Raw genomic sequence first — 24490 nt, forward strand, 5'->3', positions numbered from 1 at the left:
TTAAAGCATATTTCTAGTCATGTATCATCACAGTTCCACTGTTTAGAAAAATGTTTGCGTGATTTTTTCTAATCTATGTTTTGACTATAGCTTGTTTTTGAGAAAGATTCCTTTCCTTCCTGTGCAAGGCCACCATAGAATGGCTTGGGTTGGAAGGGACCTTTAGAGATCACCTCATCCAACCCCCCCTGCCATGGGCAGGGACACCTCCCACCAGACCAGGCCCAAAGCCCCATCCAGCCTGGCCTTGAACACCGCCATGGATGGGGCATCCACAGCTTCTCTGGGCAGCCTGTGCCAGGGCCTCACCACCCTCTGACTGAATAATTTCTTCCATATATATAATCTAAATCTCCCCTGTGTTAGGTTAAGACCATTCCCCTTCATCCTATCACTGCACTCCCTGACAAAGTGCCCCTCCCCAGGTTTCCTGTCAGTCCCCTTTAGGTATTGGAAGGCTGCTGTAACGTGACCCCAGAGCCTTCTCTTCTCCAGGCTGAACATCCCCAGCTCCCTCTGCCTGTCTTCAGAGGAGAGGTGCTCCAGCTCCTTGATCATCCTTGTGGCCCTCCTCTGGAGCCATGATGCTCCAGAATATAGATCCAGAAAATAGATCCTCATCTTTCTTGTGCAGGGGGCCCCAGAACAGGTTGTGGTGCTCCAAACGGGGTCTCACAAAGGTGGAGTAGAGGGGGACAATCGACTCCTTTGCCCTGTTGGCCACACTTCTTTTGATGCAGCCTGGAACATGGATGGCCTTCTGGGCTGCAAGGACACATCTCCAGCTCATGTCTAACTCTTCACCCACCAGTATCCCCAAGTCCTTCTCCACAGGGCTGCTCTCAATCCATGCAGCGCCTTGCACTTGGCCTTATTGAACCATGGTTTAAAACACACATTCACACACTGCATTTCAAGGGCTGTAAGAGGACATTCAGTCCCAGGCTGCAAAATTATATATATATATATTTTTTTAACTGTTGAAGAGATTTTTTTTCTGAGTATATTAAAGAAATCTTGTTTCAAAGTTATATACAAAAAAAAAAAAAGCATTAAAAATAAGCTTAAAGCTAACACCTGATACTTCATAAACCCATCTCAGATGGGGTTGGGTGTTCCTAGGATGTATTTGCTTTGAGGCTGTAAAATATCTTGGAAAAATATCTTTATATATAAAAATATAATATATCTATATAATAAATATAGATATATATACCTTTCCAGACAAATGGTAGTTTTTCTCCACCATTTCTACTGTACGAAGAAATTGTTCTCAGTGCGTGTTCTTTGATTAGTGTCTTGAAAAGTACAACAGCATGAGTTCAATGAGTAAGGCTCAATAATTTATCAGATAAACCCTAAGCCTTTGGTGGATTGCTACTGCGTTAAAGCAGCACAGTTACTTTGTTAGACTGTACTTTTGCTGCAGACATCTCCTACAAAAGCACTGCTAATCCATTCTGCCTGTGAGATGAAAAATGCAGATTTGTAGTTTGAGAGTACTGAGTAGCATGAAGAAATTTCATATCAGCTGACTGATATCTGACATAACTCAAAACTTGTATGTTTTGGTTTGCATGGGATTTGCCTAAGTCATAAGACTGAATTCCACTGCTTGCTCTCACACGTGTGTCCACATAAATGTCCACCTATTCGGAATGCTTTCAGACACAATCAGGAGATATTAAGTTTAATAATGTTCATGTTTGCCTGAGTAGCACTGTTTAATGTAAGATTATATCATATTGCAATACTACATAAAATAAAGCACATCCAAAAATACTGTACCTGATGCTTGAATTTCAGCTGTGATGCTGCTCTCATTCTCTTCTTTCTCTGCTCTTACAGGCTCACACACAGAAATCTCCTCTTTGTGATCAGGTAAATGCTGCTCTTTGGGTTGTTGCACTAAATCATCAAACCACAGAAAAGATGTAGACGTGAATATCACACAACCATCTCAGTGATGAAGAAAACTTTTTGTAAACAATTCTACATATAAATACATTTTCAGATTAAGTAGTGTGTATGACACATACAATTTTTTTTTTCACAAACATCTTTTTTTCCATGGACTTGTATATTATGGAAAAAAACTTTGAGACATACTGAGATGTGACGCTGTCAGCCTGTACTTCCCAAGAAGTCAGGCTCCATCAGGTTCCTCTCCTTCAGGGCAGAAATACAGTGTTGGGAAAAATCAGGAGCTTTTACTATGGCTCTGTAATAATGTAATTCTATAGTAAAGCTCATATAAATTTATATGGATAAAAAACATGCATGAGAGCAAAGAAGTTGTTGACCATAAGGAGCTCAAACAAAACAAAAAAAAAACTCTGTCAGTGTGGAAAACATCAGGTAACAGAGTGAGTGAGAGTAGAAAGGGTTAGATAACGTAAGTGACCCAGAAAGAACACGGAAGCTGCAAATGGCAGAAGAAAAATAAAAGAAAAACTGCTTATCGAAAGTAACTTTTCCCCTGTATCGTGCAGCAATCTATTGCAAGTTGTTATCATTTTAAAGTTTCCTTCCTTTGTTCCTTATAAATAATAATACATGAGCTACACATACTTCTGTACACAAAACTTCCTTTGACAGATCTATCTCTTTACTTCTGAAGGGGGTTCTGGCTGGATAGGCGCCTCCTAAATATTGCTGATTATTTTTAGTTATGAACTTCAGTTTCCTCAGAAAGCAAACTGAGCAAATAGAGATAAAAAGAGAAGATTAAAAAACTACTTCTTAAGTTAAAAAAGTCTTCTGCTTTTGAAAAGCAATACAGGGCTCAAAATTGGATCAATAAATTTATTCTACTACTTTCCTCTTGTGTATTTTCTAACCTAAGTACTATACACAGTGGCATCTTTAATAAATAAGCTAACCAAGAATACCAAAAGAGAAACAGCCCTACAAGTTTGCTAGAATTTCTTATCTTCAGCTAAATTTAGAATGACCTTTACTAAGACATTAATCCACACAAGAAGTGTACAATAATTTACATGTTTCCTAAATTAATGTGCTAAGACTATATATTTTAACATGTTCTTGTTTTATCAGATATAACAAATCTATTACACTGTGGTCTACCTGTAAACTTTTATGTTTCTACATGGCATTTAACTTAAACCTCCACAGGCTTATTGCTCCCTGCTTGGAAGTGTAACATAGATTGTTTGCTTTTCAAAACTTTTGCATTTTCTTCGGAGATGCAGTTCTAGTCAGAGTTCACTAGATGGTAGCAAAAGTATCCTGCTAGATACCCTGCTCTGGGACTTTTAAAAGTGGGAATTGTTCCTTTCTGATGACATGAAAGTGGGTTTTTGCACGTGTACCAGAGATGGCTACTGATGAATTTGACTGAGAAATAATTTGCTCCATAAGATTATATGAGCAGGTGCTTAAGTAAACGTACCAATTTGCTTCTCTAAGAATTATCGCTTAAAGGTTTTATTTACCTTTTATTTTTTTTTTAATGTTGGGGACATATAACTGAAACACAGATAAAAGTTGTTGTCAGGACTCCATTATACAGGTCCAAACAATGAAAAATACTCTTTTTTAATACAGTTTTATAATGAAAAGTGAGTTTGGAAATATGTCACTGTCTCCCAATGTACCATAAATCAAAACAAAACAAAACAAAATCACAAGGACTTTCTTCGACTTCGTTTCCCTCTCTCCTATATTCCATTCCTGCAATGAATTTTACCTTTAGTGTGAGCTTGTCTCGTAAGTGCTATTATCAGAGAGAAGAGGGCTGTCAATAACTGTTTTCCCTAACTTCTGATCTGCCTCACTGTTTCCTGGGGTTTGCATCAAGGTAACTGGCTCCAACAGCTGTTTTCAGAGTAGAACCTTAACTCTTGCTCGTTGTCTAGGCTATGCTAATTCTAATGATTTACCCACAGAGGTCAGGAGATCTGACTCAGAACACAAAGACAAAACTGAACCACAGAATGACTGAGGCTGGAAGGCACCTCTGGAGGTCACCTGGTCCAACCCCTGCTCAAGGAGGGACACCCAGAGCAGGCTGCCCAGGCCCACGTCCAGGCAGCTTTTGAAGATCTCCAAGGAGGAGACTCCACCACCCCTCTGGGCAACCTCTGCCAGTGCTCCACCACCACACAGTAAAGTGCTTCCTGGTGTTCAGATCTTCTGCAGTAAGTACCATTTAAAGTTACTTTTCAGAATAGGATTAATGTCATATATATTTTATTAAAAAACAAGCAAGCATAACAAAAACAACCCAAATATATCTAAAGAATAACAAACTCAATAACCTTAGATGAAAATTTAGCTACATTAAAGATCTTAAAAATGTTACCAGTGTGAACTACCAGCATCTATTGTAACTGGTATCAGAAAGAAAAACTAAACCTGGACTAATGGCACAATAAATTGGTTCACATACCTTTTTCAGGACTATCTACATCATTTTCTTCCTCTCTTTGAGTGATTGTGTGTTTAGATCTCAGCATGATAAAGTTGCTCAGATCAGAATCATCATTGTCCCATTTTGTAGCTTGTGGGAATGATGCAGGCTTCTGAGCCTCAGAAGAGTTGTCTTCTTTAAAAGATACATCTTCAGGGCTGACTGCTTCAAGTGATTTGAATGTCTTCTTTCCTTGGTTTAAGAAATAAATTTTCTCTTCTACTTTACTCTTTTGTATGCTTCCTCCATCAAACTCTTCTACAGAGGTACTTGTACTGTCTATTTTGACGGAAGATGCAGCATTTATAGGCAAGGTCCCATTAGTTACTTGGTCCAACTGATGTCTTTTGGCAGAAAACAACTCCTGATTTGTCATGGAATTCTTCTCTTCAAGCCATCCTAAAAAATAAGATTTGATTACTCCACTGTAATGCAGAACATTTTTTTCTTCCTCCTGCTTGATATAAACAGTTTTGGTTTAATTATAGAGACAGCATTTTTGTATTTTATCCCTCTGGATTCCTGGATTGTTAGAATCTGATTTTAGGAAATCTGTACTGATTAGTCCTAACTCAAGATGTGTAACGCTGAGAAACAGAAAGCCGTGCTACTGTTTTAATAAGTTATTATCATTTGCATGGTGCTTCCAGGTGTTAGATTTCTAAGAAGTGGGATGCAACACATTTGATTAAGAAAAAAGATTAAAAGCTTAACAGATTTTTTATAAGAGGAATAAAAAAATAAAGCATGCAATTACCACCTTCTGAAAGAAGTGCTTCAATAGAACTGTAATTTTTGCATTGCTGCAGCACATCCATGTTAAACACAGTAACTAAATACTTTCCAGTATCTAAAAAGAAGTTAAGTGACAACATTTTTTCATGAGTTGTGCCTATTTGTATCACAATCTGTTATGTTTCTAGCGTTCCATGGAGTTCTACAACCACACTGACAGTCCTGAAGTCAGGCCACAGTTATATACAAAATTCTAAATAACTTTTTGCATTTTCTGTTTGATTCTAAGTATGCATAGTGCTCTGTTAGAAATTCTAATATTTATCAGCAGTTTGTCTGAAGCTGTAGTCAGACTAAAAAATTTTTCTGAAAAACATCACAAAAAAGAATTTTCACTGTAACACACCCTCCCACTGGCCTGGTGCTGAAAGGATTATATGACGTCTGCTTTGCCAAAATAATCCAGTCCAAAAGAAATTCTCCTGTATTAAACTGTTTTAACAAAAAGTACTACGGCTGGTAAAGGCTACTTTTCATTTGCACATTATTAGAAAAAATAACTGTGGAGTTAAAAACTTTTATTACTGCAAGTTTGTGCAAGTACATCTATACAATAGTCATTTTTCTGCTTCATAGTGTTACAAAATATGTTGTTCTTAAGAACAAGAAATCTTCCATTTCCTTTCCTGATGGAGGTACCCAACTGCCCCTGACTGATTCTCTGTTAATGAACCTATCTTTACCTTGTTACCATATTTTTTGATTTTTAAGGAAGATACCTACGTTCTAGTTGATATGATTTAAATTGCGTGAATGTTTCTACTTCTGTAGGAAGCAAACTGCTTGTATTCCTGGAATCCATATTTAATAGCTCCAATGTATCAACACAGACAGGATGTAATCCCATATGAATCCACCAGTCCTCCTCTAGAGAGGTAAGCATCGGTGCTTCTATATCAATTGATAGCACTTTCTTCAGTTCCGTGAGTGAATGATGCTGATATGCGAGTTTAAAGGTCTGATGCTCTACAAAAACAGAAATCAATGATTAGTAATCTAGAAACCTGGAAATAGAATGTCACTCTGGAAAAGAAAAATCACAGGTACTCATTACCTACTATGCATACCCCTTGCTTATATTTTAATTTGCAACACAGCTTCCGTTGATAGGCTTAAAAGGAAAATAGCTAGAAAGAGCAAGCCTGCTTTTTAGTTGTCAGGGGTTGTAAATTTTTTCAGCTCTATTATCATGTAACTACATCACTAAATTTACAGATGACCCAATTATCTGTGAATTTACCTGCCATACTTACAAAGATGTAATATAATCCTTAACAGGAAAATAAATAAATAAATAATAGAGCCCACAATAAATAACTGTCAAAAATCAAAAAATGAATGTATATATATAAATGAACTGGACAGCATAACAGGTTCTTTACTCAATCTTGAGACTTGCAAAATAGAGAAAAGTAAAAGAAATGAAGGAACAGTGGTAACGAGTAATCTGGTGCTGTCAGAAATCACCTGTAGCTTATTTTATGTTTTGTCCCCTAACATGAACTCTACTCTGGTCAAATTATAACATTATTTTACATTAACAGTATTATTCTATTGCTTGATACACATTTTGAAACATTATTTAAGGAAAAATAGCAGCAAGAAAAGAGTTACTTCAACAAATTTTATTACTAAATTTAAATTGCTACCTTCATTAAATACAATTAATAGCACTGAACTGAACATTTTTATAATGAAATAGAACTCCTACTTCATTCAGATTATCTCCATAGAAGATAAAATAGTAACTTTTATGTTGCCACATGTAATTCTATGTAATTTTTTATGTGTTCTAAAAAAAGATTTAAAAATAATCAAACAAACCAAAACAGAGTTACATTAACAGGGTAAACTCCAGAGGTTCAAAAGATGTGTTCTGTAAGGTAATGTTATCTTTTTCACTGTATTTTCTCCATACATATGTGGAACTCTTCAACATCAATTAGGAATTTAATATGTCCTTACCGACAAGCAAAAGAGAGCTCACATTGTCCCGATATTTCTCTGATTGCCATACCAAGCATTCTAAGTATTCTCTAGAGGGCTCTGTAATAAAAACACTAAGAGCATAAAACAAGACTTGAGGGTGTGAATTATCTGTTGAATTCTGAAACTAGTTGATTTATGCAAAAGTTTTTAAAGATCCAACTTCTCTCCAAATTTCATGTTCATTTCATTCATTCATACACTCATTCACTGCATTTGTTTCTTACATATATACAAAGTCACTTAATGCAATACCACTCTAAGAGGGAGGGGGTGAGAGAACCATCAAGGCTGCTTCATGAACTAAGTGGCATAGCCACTTAGTTCAGAGGCATATCCAACCTAAACCTCCCCTGGCACAACTGGAAGCCATTTCCCTTCATCTTATCACTTGGTGGTCCCCACCTCACCACAACCTCCTTTAAGGCAGTAGTAAAGTACAATGAGGTCTCCCCTGAGCCTCCTCTTCTCCAGGACAAACAACCCCAGCTCCCTCAGCTGCTCCTCATAAGACTTGTTCTCTAGACCTTCCACCAGCTTTATTGCCCTTCTTTGAACATGAAATTCCAATCCTTCGCTTTGTTTACTCTTTAAGACAAAATAGAAAATATACGCAGCTGTCTAAAAGCACATGATTACCAATTCACAAATAGACTAAAGCTATTTTTGCACTGATTTTGAGGATTTACGATTTTGAGTATCTATGACAGGACTAATCACTACAAAGTTTTCATTACCTGTTATCAGAAAGAGGAATAGGTTCTTCTTGAAGTCCTACACACATAAAATTCACCTGTGATCTTTGTTGTCTGCACAAAGGAGTTAAAGGTACTTCTATTTCATCTTGCAGATATGAAACATGTTTAGCTAGAAAATGCATAAAGCCCCACCCATAGTAAACAAAAATCTAATACAGTTCACAAAGCCACATGTGAATGAAACAAACACACATACTCAGAGATTTTACACTAGCAAAGATTACATTACAATACAAAATATTTTAATGGGACAATTCACTACTTCAGCAGTAAAAAACAAACTGACATACTCCACATTTAATTTCCTGACAGTTTGGGGATAATAATATGTAGATTTCATTTCTTTACTCCTTCTGTGATGTAATTCTGGCTACCTACTCTTCCCATGTAAGATGATTTTTATGATTGCAGCTAAGGTATTGTGGCTAAGGTTTTGTATTAAGCGATGAACATTGTTGGCATTCTTAACTAGTTCCCACATAAATGAAGCTACTTAGATGGTAATTTATAGGTGTGACCACTGAAACGAATCACAGCACCATTTTTAAAACACAGTACACAGACAAACCTGGCACATTACAAGTACCTGCAAGTTACTTTCATAAACTTTTTTTGCTAATCATACTCAATGTGGATATTTTAATGGATTGTTTCTTTTGATTAAAATCTAAAATGGAAATTGCCAATTGGTGGATTTTTGGTGTCATTCAATAAAAATTGTGAGTTTACATGATTGCCTTGGTAGTTATATATTTACGTGATTGCCTCTCTGGTATTCTTCTAATAATATTTCTAGTTATGTTTTACCAGAAAGTAAAGGTCACAAATAAAAAGTTCCTCCATGTTCTGGGAAAAAAAACTGCCAGAAAAAATTGAAGTAAATTAGTGCTCCCATAGGGAAAAAAAAACACTTGTATGTGTTTTCCCTACTCATTCCAACAGGCAGTAAGCAGCTGCAATCACCATATGCACATTGTTTGGCCAACTGGCACGCAGCAGGCTGTGAATTAGCTACCTGCCCAGCTGCTTACAGCTGCTCCTTGCCAACTTAACAAGCAGATTGTATGGCAGGAAGGATACAAGACATTGTTAGTAAGCCAAATAATATAACACTACACATTGAAAACAAAAGAAACTACAGCTGTTACAAAAGAAAGAAACAGACTTCCAATCAATGTAATTTCTTTCTGAGTTACTTAGAAACAAAAGATGCTTAGAGAACTTCAGCTGCAGTTTCACATTTTATCTTACTATATTTTATTTTATTTAATTTTTGTAGTGAGAAAAATGTAGCATTTTTATTTGAACAGAACAGGAGCTGATCTCAGGATGGAAAAATTCCTTCCACAACTAAAAAGAACAATTATTTCTCTTCTCTATTTGTTCTCATCTAGTTATTTTGCCTTTGAGACTGAACTGTTCTGTCCTACTATATCAGCTAAATTCTGCCTACACTCAAGGTGCCATTCCCCTCTTAAAACCAAAAAAGACTGAGTGATTTCTCCTGTGTCTCAGCTCCTTTGTCAATAAACATTCTCCATTGCTAGCAGGAAAGGTAGGTAAACAATGAAACATTTATAAAAAATGCCATTATTTTATTACTGTTTATTCTCTGAGTCCAGGCAAACATATTGCACTCCTGGTAACTCATACATATCAAAATTAAGAAGGAGGAGAAGACTGCAAGGTATCTTTGTTGAAATTTGACACGTGATGCCTACGTTAACTTCCATTACAAAACAGTCTTAGCAACGCACATCCAGTTTTGCAGGTCTCTATCCTACAGATACAGAAGCTGCTTGTGCCCATGCGATTGAATCTTGCCTGACCCAATAGCAGAGCTAAGCCAGCAAGCTGGAAACAAAGATTAACGCTCTTACGTTATTCTAAAAACAGTTCAAGATTGTTTGAGCACTCATCTACACTGAAAGAATGGACAAGGTCCTAAACATGCCCATGGCCAACTTGTTATTTCTATATACAGGAGAGTCCCAAGCTGCTCTAACCTGCTATGCTTAAGCGCCTCCTGCATATCAGAAGCATTATAAGTAAAGAGTAGGCAGCTAGCTGAATAGGTTCAGATTAAAGTTAATCCTGCAAGGAAAAAATCTCCAGATGGAGATTTACTACATACAACTTTGTTTAGGTGGAACAGCATAAGAGCTCAAGACAAAACCACCCTAACATGGAAACTTTGAGTTGATAAGAAGTGTGAAGAACAGAATATGGGACAATTGCTTGAAAAATTATTTTGAGTACTAGCACTGGGTGTAGGTCTTCCTACCTGACTCACAGGATTCCAACATACTTGTGCTGTTACTGGAGCAAAGCTCTCCCGGTATGGGACAGTATTTGGAAACTTCAATTTTGTTTGAAATTTCTGCTTTAACATCTGAAAATAGATTTTAAAAGGTGCCATAACTAAACCATTTATTTCTTTTTACTGTCAAAGCAATTAAAAAAATACATAGTAGATCTCCAAAATTTATCATTACGAAAAACTAAGGTTATGCTTAGTAACACCAGATGTGACTGATCAGAGCAGTGCCCAGTCTTGTCCCTTCAAGGTGACAAAAAAAAATTGCAGGGTAAGGTAGTCAGCATCTGAACTACTCAAAATTCTTACGACCACAGTGATGTGATGTCTGGAATAAGTAGGTAGCATCAATGTAGTTTACTAAGTGTCTTTGTATGTAGGTTCTCTTGCAACTAAAGAGCACTAAAACAGAATACAAAAGAATAGACTGACAGTTATGTACAAAATCCTCAAACCTCTGTAGTGGAGGCTGTGTCGTTGGGCTTGGTACTATAAGCATGGCATATATGTTGTGATATACTAAATGTATCAGAGGAACGAACATGGAACTGTCCATGTTAAATATACAAGTAATTTTTTAAGCTTTACTCTCTAAGTTAAGATTACTGTTAACTTTTTGCCCCAACAAAGAAGTAGTTTTCCTCTTGTTTGCCAAAACCAATATTTTTTTCTTTCTTTTTTTTTTTTTTTTAATCAGAATTAAAAATATCAGGCACTGTCTTTTCTCCTAGCTATACAGAATACTTCCACAGGCATCAATCCAGGCTAATAACTGTCTTTAAAGTTGTACTTATCTGCGGTGTAAAAGAATTTGGTAACTTTTATTAAATTCCTTTGAAGAAGTTTCAACTGCTATTTAGAATATTTCTGTTGGCCATGGGCGTATTTAACTGGTTTTTGTTTTGTTTTGTTTTTTTCCAGAAATCTGCTTTTGCATGTGCGATTACAAAGTAGCACAAAGAATGTATACGGAATGGACACACTACATGTAATCTCTTGGGGATATCTCTGAAATCAAAATCAGTTACAGATAATAAAATGTAACACTAAATTACCATAATCATGGAGGAACAGATATCATGGCTCACATTACATTTATTTCCAAGATTGCCACATAACCAATGATTGAACCTATGGGCATTTCCCCTTGGCTATTTGAGGAGACATTTCTAATACTTTGAAATAAGCGTATAGCACAGTTCATGATTTCATGTATCAAAGTTCTCATCTGATACACTCAAATAAATACTAAATAAATAAAAATATATAATAAATAATATAAAAATATAATAAATAAATAAAAGTTCTAAGTGAACTGATTGTAAAAGAGCTATATTGTGTTAAATCTGTGAAAACAATAGGAAAACTGGGTTGAGCATATAAGAAAATCAGCGCTCACCTTCTTTGACCACCTCTCCACACTTGTCTTCATCAGCCATAGTTTCTGGAGCTACATTTAACAGCTCTTTCAGTTCCATATATGATGGAGTCTTAATGGAATCTGATCTGCTGTTGCTGGTTTTACAGAATTCTAACTCGACAGGCAACACAAAATACTGAAAAATATTAACCACCGTAAAATGCTAAGTAAAATTTTAAGTTTCTTTTGATATTATTGTACAGTCTAAACTTTTTAAAAATCTTGAAATAGTTTATTAAATTAAATTAATTCTAGCTTGATCTAAGAGCTTTCAGGAAGGAAGTCATATGACATGTATATAGCATACACAAAGCTTTGCTCAATATACAGAAAAATGATAGCATATAGAATTTCAAAATGAGCCAGTGGAATATGAAGAGTAGATCTAAGCTTACAGTTACAAATCAAGTAAAATCCTCATTTATTTAATTGAAAGTTTATTTTGATAGAATGTTGTATAATGGAGGAAAAAACCCCTTTTTCTTTCTTTTTTTTTTTTTTTAATAGAAGCCAAATCCCCAAATACACATTAGAACTTTCAATTTCCTATGGGCATATCATGGCATTCTATTCTGGTTCATTTTTATTCTTCGTGTAGCATTGCCTCCATAAAACTGTGAACACATCAGGTTCCAGTAGAAACAGATGATTAGAGTGGAGATTCTGAACAATGATATTCAAAAGTTACAAATATACAAATAATAGTAGTGTTTTTCTAATCTCAGAAATAGGTAAGCTTCAAATATTTAGCAAGTATGAAAAAAATAAATCAGTAAAATGACTTGCAGACGAACACACAAACTGATCACTAACACAATAATTAGCGAGAAACAACATCATGATACCTCTTCATCTTTTAAAGTTATTGTACAGAACATCTCTTTAATTGCCTGCAATTCTTTTTTACTCTCCTGCATCTCCATTTCCTTTTGAAAAGTCAAGAGTTCCCTTTAGAAGATCAGAAAACAAAGCAAATGATTACTTCAAATCTAAGACTGAAATCTAAGACTTTATATTCAATAGAAGTTTGTCTAATTGTATCCCTTTGTGTATGTGCATCTCCCTGTGTGCTCTGCTAGGTGATTTAGGCTCCCACCATAAGTAGTCTGGTGGCTTTGCTGGCTGAGCATCAGCAGATCACATCTATTTCTGTCAAGGTTCACACCAGCATTTTTTCTCACATTGATTGGTATTTCTTAAAAGTTATCGTGGAATTTGAATCATGTTCTCTTTGCAGGATATAAATATAAAGGTTAGACTAGATGATCTTAGAGGTCTTTTCCAACCTATATGATTCAATGACATTTACGAAACTCTGCATATGCACATAGTCTAATGACCAGAACTCAATGGAAGATCAAAGCTCATGTTTTGGAAAAAAATAAAATAAAATAAAATAAAAAAAGGAAAATAATCACAGTCCTCCTTGTTCTATTATTATGTAAGTACAGTTAAGTCATTTGAATTCTGTTTTGCCTTGCTTGTGAATCATGCAACCCTGTCAAGTGCAAAGGAAGTTAGACAAGTCATCCAGACATGGAGTAAATCAGCAGAAAATTTAGCCAGACTTTAGGAGTATGTATATACAGATTAATGTACTACATGATTAACAGATTACATTACAGATTAATGTATGTACACGGGTACATTCTGAATATAACATATATTCTGATGATCCCTTTTGTTCAAATCCCTGATGTAAGACACCATTCAATTAAATTCAATCAAACTGGCACTATGAAAGTAAGGAAAGACAGAAAAACAATTAATATTTGACCCTGAAGAACAGTGGGCTAAAGGAACGGATTACTGACTGCACAACAGAGGAGGAGGAGAAAAAGGAACATAGAAGCATGCGTAAAATCCTGGCCCAAGTAAATTTAGTGCAATTTTACTGACAGGAAATTAGTCAAGGAGTACCAGGTCTCCTAAAAACAGACATTTTTTCAGCATTCCAAAACTAAAATCCTGAGCATAGTTAATACTTGCAAAATATAAAAATTACTTTATTTAATTTATTCACTTTTCTTAAAGAGTACATATAAATGCTATCCTATTCATTTTTTCCTATGAAAGAAGAAAAGCTGAAGTCTTTAATTGTTAAATTAGTTAAAAAGCATATGAGATGTTAAACTGCTAATGGCCTTACTCAAGAGCTGTTATTTATATTTAATATTATATAATTTGTAGATACCTAAAAATGTTCTCTTCTCTTAAATTCTGTCCTCCAGAATCTGAAAGAGGATCTCTCACTGAAAAAAATTTTAATCTATCCAGAAGTGCAGATGAATGTGGAAGTTTTTTATGATAGTTTTCAAGATTATCAACAAAAATAAGTTCGTCTCCAACCTGTAAATCTGAAGAAACAAAAAAGAAAAATACTTTGTCAAACAGTATAAAAATAATTACAATGATCAGAATAAACAAAATTGTGAAGCAGCTGTCCAAATGTCATAAATACTAGCAAAACAATAACTATTTCTGAGTTTAAATATTTTAGGATTTTTAAGTTTTAAATGAAACCCAGTCTACATTTCCATGGGTTCACCTCATAAGCTTTGGTTTTCTTTAGCTTTTTTTCTAAATTGTTTTTATTGTTTTATGTAACACCCGTTAAAAAGAAAAGCTACACTCTTTTCATTCCCTTGTTTCCACTATCAAGTATTATAAAGGAACTTTTAAGGTAGGTTTTTGCTGAGTAGCTTAATTCAGAGAAATTCTGGACAGGTTCATATATTCCAAAAGGCAGTCTCTTCATAAACATCTAAGCCTAAATGTGGATTCTCTAGTTCTGCAACAATTATAAATGTATTGAAAAAAGAAACAGACAAAAATATAAATGATTATGATTTCAAGAAAAATGAAATTATGGACCTCAATTTATTTTGAATTTAACATTAACATGAATAACTATGAAACACTTTAATATGCACAGGCTGGTAGAAAAAAGCAAAATACCTTGCACTAATAAAACAAGCTATTTTGAATTAAAACATTACCTATCTCTTGGAAATGCATATTTTAAATTATTTCAAATTCTGTATCATGTTCTTTCTTAATTTGGTATTATCTTATTTTTTTCAGTAAAGGTTGTCAAGAATGTACATCACATCACACATAGTATTCCACTTCTAATAACTTTTACCTATCAGTAAATTCCTATGTTTTGTATTCACTGTTTATAACTTCATGCCTTTACTGAAAATTAGCTTTGATTAGTTTTATGCTGTCAGCAGACTAGTTAGCATTAACTAACAGGTTCTCATTGACCCAAAATAGCTCTGAAACCTTTCAAAATCATGGCTTTAAAAAGTGTTAGAATAAACATTTCCCACAAACATGAGCCTTTTGCTACCATTTCCTTCTTTAAAGCAACGATAAGTTAGAAAAATGGGTTGTGGTAATGCAGTGGTTACACTGATAGATTGTTATTGATCTGTTAATTTAATTAACCTGTCAACAGAATAGCAAATGGCTTGATGTTCTCCTATAAAAGGAAAATCTACTCTCTTTATTTTGCCTACTTTTTCTTAAATACAATAATTATTTGTAACTTCAAAGAAAAAAAAAGTTTTATGAATTTTTTTTTTTTTTTCAGTCCATGGAGATTTAGCCCTCTTGAGGTTGTTTTTAAAAAGCATGAGCTATGACATGGGAAAGCATCTGAATTCTTTTTATTCTCTTTGTAAACACATAATATAGAGAGCTTTATTAATTATTAAAATATTTTGTAGTATACCACCTAACTGGAAAAAAAAAATCAGGCAATTGCTTAATGAGATGAACTAAGATTAGTTTCAATTATTAACTGCAATACAAATTCATTGTCGATACTGTGTTCGAAGTAAATGTTATCTTGTACAATATTGCATTAAGAACCACTTGCATCCTCTGTGCCACTGTGGAGCAATTGATTAAGTTACTTTCTTTTCCTAAATGAATCTAATTAGTGATGGACAAACAATGTAAAATAAACCTGGATAGTTCATAGTATATCTGTTTGGGCACTACCAACCAGAAAATTGTCAAAAATACTAGGGAACACTATTCAGTTTGAAATACCTTAATCCAAGCAACAAAGCAGAAACTGCTTACTTCTTTCTCTTCTTGCTATGGCAAAAGAACATGCCTCAGGAACATAATTTTATTGAAGAACAAGGGATCATTAGCATTTTGAGCAATGCCTAACAAGATCTATTTGTTGTGATACTTCTGGTACAACTTTTGCCATATGCTTAATTGGCCTGAAACTTCTTTTGGCTTGTATCTATCTTGAACTGTTAAGCCCTGCTTCTCCAGCAAATAAATTGCTATTAAATGGCAAAATGTGATCACTCAAATGATCTCTTCAAATGAACAAAATGCAAAACACAAAAAAGAATTTTATAAGTTAACAGGCTTACTCTGTAAACAGTTACAAGACAGTGAATCAAACATTTTACCTTGCCATTGTTCTTTAAGTTCAGAGGCAAAGTCAGCCTTCAAATATTTGTCTTGAGTTGATCCTTCCATACAGATATCCTTCTTGAGTAAATAAAGTTCTTCTGTGTCAGTCTGAGAGCAGGGATTTGAACTTGGAACAACTTCTATCAATTCATTATTACTATGGAACTCTAGAGAAGTGATAGGTTTCCTAAACAGAAGAAAAAAAATCTGATACTTTGAGCTGCTGTAAGAACACTTTCATAACTTCCCTGCCTCCCAAGTGAATCAATGTACTCAGAAAGATACTCTAAGAACTTTGATTGTCATTGTATTTGGTGAGAAAGATTGGAAATTACAAGTTATTACTACTACTCTAATATAAATACAAAGTTCAATCTCTCTACTCTCAAATTACAGTTTTAAAACTTCCACAAGAAAAAGCCCTTTAAATTTACTCTCAGCATGGACTTGAACAAAGGGTAATATTTGAAAAATAAATCATCAAACCTATTGATGTCATAACACTTGTGACCAAAAATCTGCTGGGTTAAAAGTGTATTCACGTTTCACACATCATGCAGAAATTGCAAGCATAGTAGAAACTGCAGAAGGTAAAATAAGGGATAAATGAGGAAACAAAACCATTTCATTTTCCTGTCACTTTTCATGCCAATTTCAGTATTACTGCTATTCATCAGGGAGAAAAATTGTTACCAAATAAATAGCAAAATTGCTTGACAACAGAAAGTTATTATTCTATGCTAATTATTATTATTTGGATAAAATATTTGTAATTGCTATTTAAAATATGCCCCTGTTAATGCTCCATTATCCACATGCATTGATTGAACAATAAATGACTCTGACTGATGGTGCTAACATTTCTGAAGTGGATGACAGAATAATGAAAATTTGTTCAGTGCTATTATCTTCGCAATTCAGTATATGGCTGTAGGCCCTTTAACAAAATCCAAATTAATACAACTATGCTATCTTGGATATTTCTAATAGCATTGTAAGAAAAACAGAAAGTAATTAATATTTACAAGATTCCCACAAAAATGGTATTAAAAGCTCTATTCTCTAGAAGAGGACCAAGATACTCATGTTAGGTGTCAATTTAAGATATTACACTCCCTAGTCTTGGAAGCTATTTGGCATTTTTACATTGTTCAAGCACTAGGACTCTCCAATCATCTTACAAGCACCCATCATCTTCTCTAGGTCTGCAAGAAAATAAGAGAAGCACATTCAATGGATAACTGCAGACTTCTCAGTTTGAGTGCCTTGCCCAAAAACACACATTTTTTGGCAACAGCAAATACAGAATCAGTTCCCCAGGCAGCATTTGATTTCTTTAACCAAGAAATCAATTTCTTTATTTGATTTCTTTAACCAAGTTCCATGATATTACATGATATCCAGAGTTGCTTATGATCATTAACAAATGATTGAAGATAAACAGATAAACAAGATAAATTATACAGATTAACACTAAGGGAGTTAACTGCCTTTTTAAATTAAGATTTTCAATTAAGATTTTTTTTTTCCAGAAAACCTCCCATGTATGTGCTTTTTATTCTAGTTTTCTCTTGTAGTAGCTATTGTTTTAAAGAACCATGAACTTCCTCTTCACGCAGTACCACATCTACAAAAAGCTCCTCTCCATTGCTGCAACTGAGGCAGAATTGCACAGACAACCACATAAATCAATGTACAGCCCTGACACATATGGTGAGCATTTCTGTACTGTGAATAAGCAGAGGTTTATGTACAAAATATAAAATAAAAGTAGTACGTAGCAATACAATTGAAGGCTGTAACATAGTGAAATCACAGAAAACATCACTGTAAGGTACTGGCAAGCCTGGTGCTAGCATTTTGTCTGTATATATGATTGCTTAATCCTGCAACCACACCTTTTCTTCACATCTTTTTTTTTTTCATTTCTTTCTTTTTCCTACAGATTGGCCTGTAAAACCACTACTGTATTTTCTCTATTTCTTTAGTATTGAAAATCATTTAAGAGAAGAACTATACACAATTTACTGGTTTCATAGTAAAATTATTTTCTTTCATGTCTTATGTATGCTGGGAATGCCACACTGGAAACCTGTTTTTATAATGAACTCTATTTCTATTCTATCTTCTATCCCTATGATATAAGCTTGATTTTTTTCTAGTTGCTTTTTGCTTCTTTTCAAAAGTCAGCATTCTTTGGATAGCATTTATGAGAGATACTTGCCTTCTTCAAGCAGGGGTGTGGAAAATGTCTGTGTGGTTTACTTTCACAGTTGTGCATAGATTTCAGTGACTTTCTCCAATAGGTTACAAAGAAATTATAAAATTGAGATAAGGAAGCACAGAACTCCATAAAAATATAGTACTACTTTTAGTGACAAAGATATCTTTAAGCTGTCTGCTAACAGAGCTTCAAGTGCACTATTCACTTCCTACCATTATAAAACATTTCCATATTCTATTATCCTCATTAGCTTATGATTCACAAAGCACCTGAATGATATCAAAGGAGTAATGTATCTTTACAAGTTAAGGTTACGGGTACTGACTTTTCCAGGAAATCCTCCACAGATAAACTTTTCTTCCATTGATCCAACACTGAAATAGCAATTGTGTTCTGTGTTGATGTAACTGAGGCATAAACAGAGAAAAAAAATCACACATAATATTATTTTTTTATCTATACGTATAGATTGGAATGGCTAAACTATAGCTCCTGTGTACAGAAGAAACAATATTTTTAACTTCCATTAGCAACAGTAAATGAAAATAATCCAGAAAGATGCAACTACTTAAGTCTATAATCATAAATCTTTCCCTCTGTGCTTGGAAATCCCTACCTTTTCCCGTACTTGAAATCTCAACATGATCTTTCAAGCCTCTCCCAACCAATCAGATTTTAGTTACTTATCTACAAGCGATATTTTTCTTCCATAACAGCCCATCCCATGACATGCTGTACTGTATTTTATTAATTCAGCAGCTTTACAGATATTTCCACAAACTAAACAAACATCACCCTCATTTATGGTAGCGTATACAAACAAATATCCATTACCCATCTGTTGCTACTTGGACATCTAACAAATGCTACCTTCAAATATGTGACCTGGTATACTGATTCTTCTGGAAGTATATCTTCCTCCTACCAGACTTCAGCATGTTATGCCCAAACACAAGATTTTTTCTAATCCACAGAGAATTTAAACTAAAAATTATCGAATAAACCTCTAGTCCATGGCTTCCTGTACTTGTCATCAGCAAAGAGTCCAGTCAGATGACACTTTTCATGTTGTTGCAAACAGGGAGGAAAGCAGAGTGATAATCTACAGATGGAAAACTTCTGCCTCGCCATGCTCTGCACAAAAAGAAGGCATGTGGTAAGATTATAAAAGTCATTTCTGTTCTTCTTTTTGTGCACTTGCTGTTTAGTCCCACTGTTTCCAGGTGTTTTATACTAAAACATAATATTTTGTATTTCAGTTCTATTTTTTTTTAAACTGACATACAGTCCAAACTAAGAGAAGATACTAACATTTACCATACCTGATATTTAACTTTTAATCTACACTTCTGCACATGCAAAACTTGGCATAAGTTTAGCTATGCTTACCTAAACTTATCGTGTGCAGTGACGGGTGCTTATCATCACACTTGTATTGGCCTCCTGAACAGGCACATCTGCGCAAGCTGACTAGCACCAATTTACAGCAACTCCTACTATTGCTGCTGTAACTGCTCAAGTGTCCTAAAGCCTCTCGGTTCCCATGTACCATGATCACGTAAAAAAAGGCCTATACAAATCATTTTATCTTCATTAAAAATAACGGAGGAACTTGGCAGTAATTAGCTGAATTCTCGAATTAAATAGCCAACATGGCAATTTCAGTGACTTTTCATTCCAGACCACCTTCAATAAACCGCCCAGCAGTTCTTTTGTCACAAAAGTCCACGTGCAGTGCTGTGTAAATAACACTGAGTTCCAGAATAATCGGTGAGTTTATGAAGCAGAGAAAAATAATTCTTACAATGGGGGGTTGGATTTAACAAGTATATAGTTTAGGAAGAAGTTTTGTCCAAAATTCTGGTGTTTAAGGGCATACTGGAAAAGACAACTAGCTCTAGGAGCATGTAGAGTGTCATGAGTGAGACCAGAAGCCTCTCCCTAGCTCCAAGTCCACGGCGTGACTTGAGCTCTGTTGCTTCAGTCGTAGAGATGTCCACCCACTTCAGCATATGCTGCCAAGCCAGATACAGCTTGTACAGTCAGACGTTTCAGATGATAAACTAAAGATAATTCGCTGACTTGGATTACTGTCAGAAGAACTGTGCTGTCAGCCACAGCTTCTGAAACCTCCCTGCATAGTTGGAGAGTAAGTGGATAACAAAACAAAAAAAGCCTGGGAAGCAACATGAACAAACTCAAGTCACTTCTGACACAGGTCAGCATTACCAATGCTTTTTCTTTTTCAATTTAATCCTCTGTAGGATGCTTATAATTCCCAGCACTGTTAATGACAATTAATTTAAAAAAAATGCAAAAAAAAAAACAACAAACCACTGCCATCATACTATCTTTTCTTTAGAAGGCTATTGTAAAAATTCAGTGAAAACCATATTCATCCAATGTATTCCCTTTTGCTTACGGCAAAAGGTGATGTTAATTTAGGGATCTTCTCCACTGGTTCTGAATGAAGAAAACAGAACCAGTCAAGTGGACGGACATGCTACATGCCGGTGGCCATGCACCACCTTGAATAATCTGTATTGAAGTTACTGCTAAAACTGCCTTTGTTGTAAAATAAAGGACAGCTAGTGAAGTTCCTGGCACAGGTCACAAAGCAGAGCTGATGACAACCTTCCTCTTCATTAAAACAAGCTGTAAGGATTGTGACACAACAGCTCCTGAAGAACTCTGAGGTTATAGAAAAATCAGCTGCTGGAGTTTAAGTAGAAATTACTAAACAAGTAAATGCAAGCAATAAAATGATAGGGATTAGAAAGAAACTGTAAAGACCAGAGAGTACTTTAACTGAGGATAACTTTAACTAATAGCCTATAATTAAGTTTGTTTTCAGTCACTGATGTTTGTGAAGTACAACAAATGCGTCCTAGGGCTATCTTCACAGGTGGTGGCCTTGCAACATGCAAACTGTGCATTTTACAGAATATGTTAAGTGAATGTCCTGAGTGTACAGGTTAAGCTGAATTAGTTCCCTTTATGAAGTCTGCTACTACATAGCTTTTCTTACCTGTCTTAAATATGCAAGCGTGTTTTTAAAAGACAGCATTAATGGATATATCATTTAATCAATGTATACTTACTTGTATTTCTTAATGTAAAGTTCCCTGTAAGTTTCTGTTTTACCAAAAGACACCATGTGCATTTTTACAGTTCATTCAGCTTGCCTATACTGTCAGTTTAAGATGAAAGAGAATGCTGTACAGCTGAATTACTTTGTAATTACACCTACAAAACTCAGCAGCATGAGGAATCTAAGTCTTGTGCCTGTAATGACTGAAAATCCTGAGTTGGGAAGGAAACACAAGGATCCTTGAGTCCAAACCCTGGCTTTAAACAGGACCACCCAAAAACCAGACCCTACGTCTGACAGCACTGTCCCAAGGCTTATTCAGCTCTAGCAGGCCTGGTCCTGTGACCACTGCCCTGGGGAGCCTGTCCCAGTGCCTTCTGGCAGTATTACAGAACTAGCAGCCATTCAGTAGGTCACTGAACATTTATCTTTTACCTCTTCATTTGTCCTGCTGTTGACACTGCCCGACCCCTCAAAATTCAGGCAAGGAAAGACATGAATCTAATTCTTCTCCTTTCCACACTGGTCCTTTACATGTTTCGCTAACACACCTCATTTTTTAGTTACATATACCACAGAAACACCTTCAGATCAAACTGAATGGAACTACTGCAGGAAGGTTTTCATACAGATATTGCAAGACAGATGCTATGTCCTAAGAAAACACTAAGAGCACTCTGTGAAAAGGGAGGCAGGCAAGGTATTTCATAATATGGATCTCAGTTTACCCACAAATACCATCCCAGACCAATTCTGGGTTGCATTCCTCCAGCTATGTGTAAGGACTACTTCTGTAGTTGCACTCCCCCTGAACTCTTGAAGACATCGTGTCTTGCTACCTCATCCTTCTCGCACACTAGAAATATTCCCTCCAGGCAAAGCACCACTCTGCGGTAGGCATCCTTAAAAAGGCACATATCTTTTCTTTGAAAACGTAAATAAGTAAAAACTCCATTAGGTAAGACATTGCACCAATTGATAAGCACTTGGTAACACCGCATGGGTGTAGACAGGAAGGAAAACAGCACTTCATAATGCTTGTATGTCACTACAGATCAACGTTTTTATAGCCAAAAGATTCACTGTAGATGTCAAAACCATCTGCTTTCCATGGAATTTAGATTTAATCTAAAACATTACAAAGAAATACTCTTCCCTACCATCAGTAGGACATACAGTGTTTTGTAGCATTACCCTAATGTATATTAAAATAGCTGAAAAATTGGATTAGTTCCCCAAAAGGTAATTAATTTAATTTTGTGCATTAAAAGCACAGTGTGCGCTCCAAAGAAAGCTCCGAGCAGGAAACTGGCTAGGAAACACAACCGTAAGTGCAACAGACAATCAAAAAATTGGTTCTGTTCAGTTTTTGCAAAATTGTACTTTAACTTTCTATTAAAAAACTGTAATCACTTCACCATTATTCCAGTAACAATGCAGTAAAACAACCTCACTGAAACATAATTTCTAAGAAGCTAGTTATCTACATTTTTAATGTATACTTAATCTTTTCTTCAATTACTGCTCTATTTCTTCCAAAATATTAAGAGAAATAGTAAAACCGTACCTCATATAAATAGTCTGTTCCGTGATACTTTAAAGCTGTGAACATCTTTCTTGTTTTGTGATGCTTTCAATGCTTCAGTTGTCTAAAACAAATATAGAAGATTGGTTAAAAAGCTCTTATACCAAAGTGTTGAAAGAAAATGTTGGAATTAAGGTTCAACTAGAATAGCTTCCTTCACACTTTCAAAGACACTTGATTTTAACCCCAAAAAGCTGGACTTTTTTCTTCTTTTTGTATTTCACCTATCTAAATTGCTAACTTTTCATTGATTTCTGTAAATATGAGAGGACTGTTTTTCCCTTGTTCTGTTTTACAGGTGCAAATCATATGGGCTAGCTCTGAGCTGATGGAACAGCAGAGCTCTAGATTAACCAAAAGTAAGATAAGTCTATCCAAACAGTGTATGATGTAAATGAAACATAACAAACATGAATTGTAGGGCCATGAAGGAAACCTGGGATGCAAAGTTTCGAGTAGCTGTGGTATTAGGCTAAAATTGCCTCGGTAACAGTGTCAGAAATAGCAAATTTGGGTATGGATATAACAGAATTGGGAGCAATGTGGAAAAAGCAATTAAGGACTGGCTGCTTACTTGGTCAGTCAGGACAGAGAAAAGAAGAGCAGGAAAAGCAAAGGGCTGGCTACCGCTGTTAGTACTAACAGCAGGACAGGGCGTGGAAGTGCAGCTTTGTATTACCAACATGTATCATTTACTAAGACGTCTTTATACCCATATAACCACGCATCAATAAATGCTAAACCACAGGATTATGACTATCACTTGCAGGGACCGCGAATTAATGCGAATTATAGTAGGAGAGCGCCTAACAGCCTGTTAATTTCAGTTATGACAGGTTTAAGGGCGTGCCAACCACCACACACCATAACCATGCTGTATGGCTATGCATGGGTATGCTGTAAATCGTCGATTTAACCAGAAAAAAAGCAGGGCACAGTCTGTGAGGGCGCGAGGAACTCTAAACTTATTTAAAACCTCGTAAGATATCTCAGAAAAATAATAAAGCTGCCGGAGAACACAGCGCTGCTTTGCCTCCCCCTCCCCTCAGGGATCCCCTCAGGGACCCCCTCAGAGCTCGCCTCAGGGCGGCAGCGCGGGCGGGCTGCGGCGGAGCCCCGCCCCCTGCCGCGCGGGAAGCGCGCCTCGCGCCTCTGATTGGCTGCTTGGCGGCCGTGCCTACGTGCGGCGGGGCGCGTGCCCGCGCCGGCGCTGGGGGCGGGCGTTGGTGGGGGGGCGGGAGGGGCTGAGTGCGGGGGAGCCGCAGGGACCATGGAGTCCAGCTCCTGGGTACCCAGAGGAACACCAAAAATAAAATAATAAATTAAAAAATTAGTGTGTCTGAAAGCACTGCCCAAAGACTCCTTGAACCCATTTCCAAAGTGCAACCACACCTCATTGAGCTTGCACTTTTTTTTCTAGTCAGTACTTCTAAAAG

At 35.8% G+C, this 24490-nt stretch overlaps 1 protein-coding gene across 4 annotated transcripts in view; it reads right to left on the bottom strand.

Annotated features, from left to right (window-relative positions):
* Window positions 1-24177, bottom strand: part of SHOC1 (shortage in chiasmata 1) — a 51642-nt gene extending 27465 nt beyond the window's left edge. The window contains exons 1-14 of one of the 4 annotated variants that reach the window (XM_072031559.1): window positions 23919-24177; window positions 23037-23118; window positions 19383-19512; window positions 18704-18785; window positions 16151-16341; window positions 13903-14065; window positions 12554-12656; window positions 11688-11844; window positions 10256-10363; window positions 7951-8080; window positions 7193-7287; window positions 5951-6193; window positions 4412-4831; window positions 1789-1908 (exon numbers count right to left, since the gene is read on the bottom strand). In XM_072031559.1, the coding sequence (XP_071887660.1) occupies window positions 1789-1908; window positions 4412-4831; window positions 5951-6193; window positions 7193-7287; window positions 7951-8080; window positions 10256-10363; window positions 11688-11844; window positions 12554-12656; window positions 13903-14065; window positions 16151-16341; window positions 18704-18785; window positions 19383-19512; window positions 23037-23081 (1987 nt within the window). In that variant the 5' untranslated portion in view covers window positions 23082-23118; window positions 23919-24177. Of the gene's footprint in view, window positions 1-1788; window positions 1909-4411; window positions 4832-5950; window positions 6194-7192; window positions 7288-7950; window positions 8081-10255; window positions 10364-11687; window positions 11845-12553; window positions 12657-13902; window positions 14066-16150; window positions 16342-18703; window positions 18786-19382; window positions 19513-23036; window positions 23119-23628 lie in introns of all 4 variants that reach the window. The other 3 variants (XM_072031558.1, XM_072031561.1, XM_072031560.1) reach the window with 3 other exon arrangements.
* Window positions 24178-24490: the final 313 nt, after the last annotated feature.

This window comes from Anas platyrhynchos, chromosome Z, assembly GCF_047663525.1.
Source record: "Anas platyrhynchos isolate ZD024472 breed Pekin duck chromosome Z, IASCAAS_PekinDuck_T2T, whole genome shotgun sequence".
NCBI lineage: Eukaryota > Metazoa > Chordata > Aves > Anseriformes > Anatidae > Anas > Anas platyrhynchos.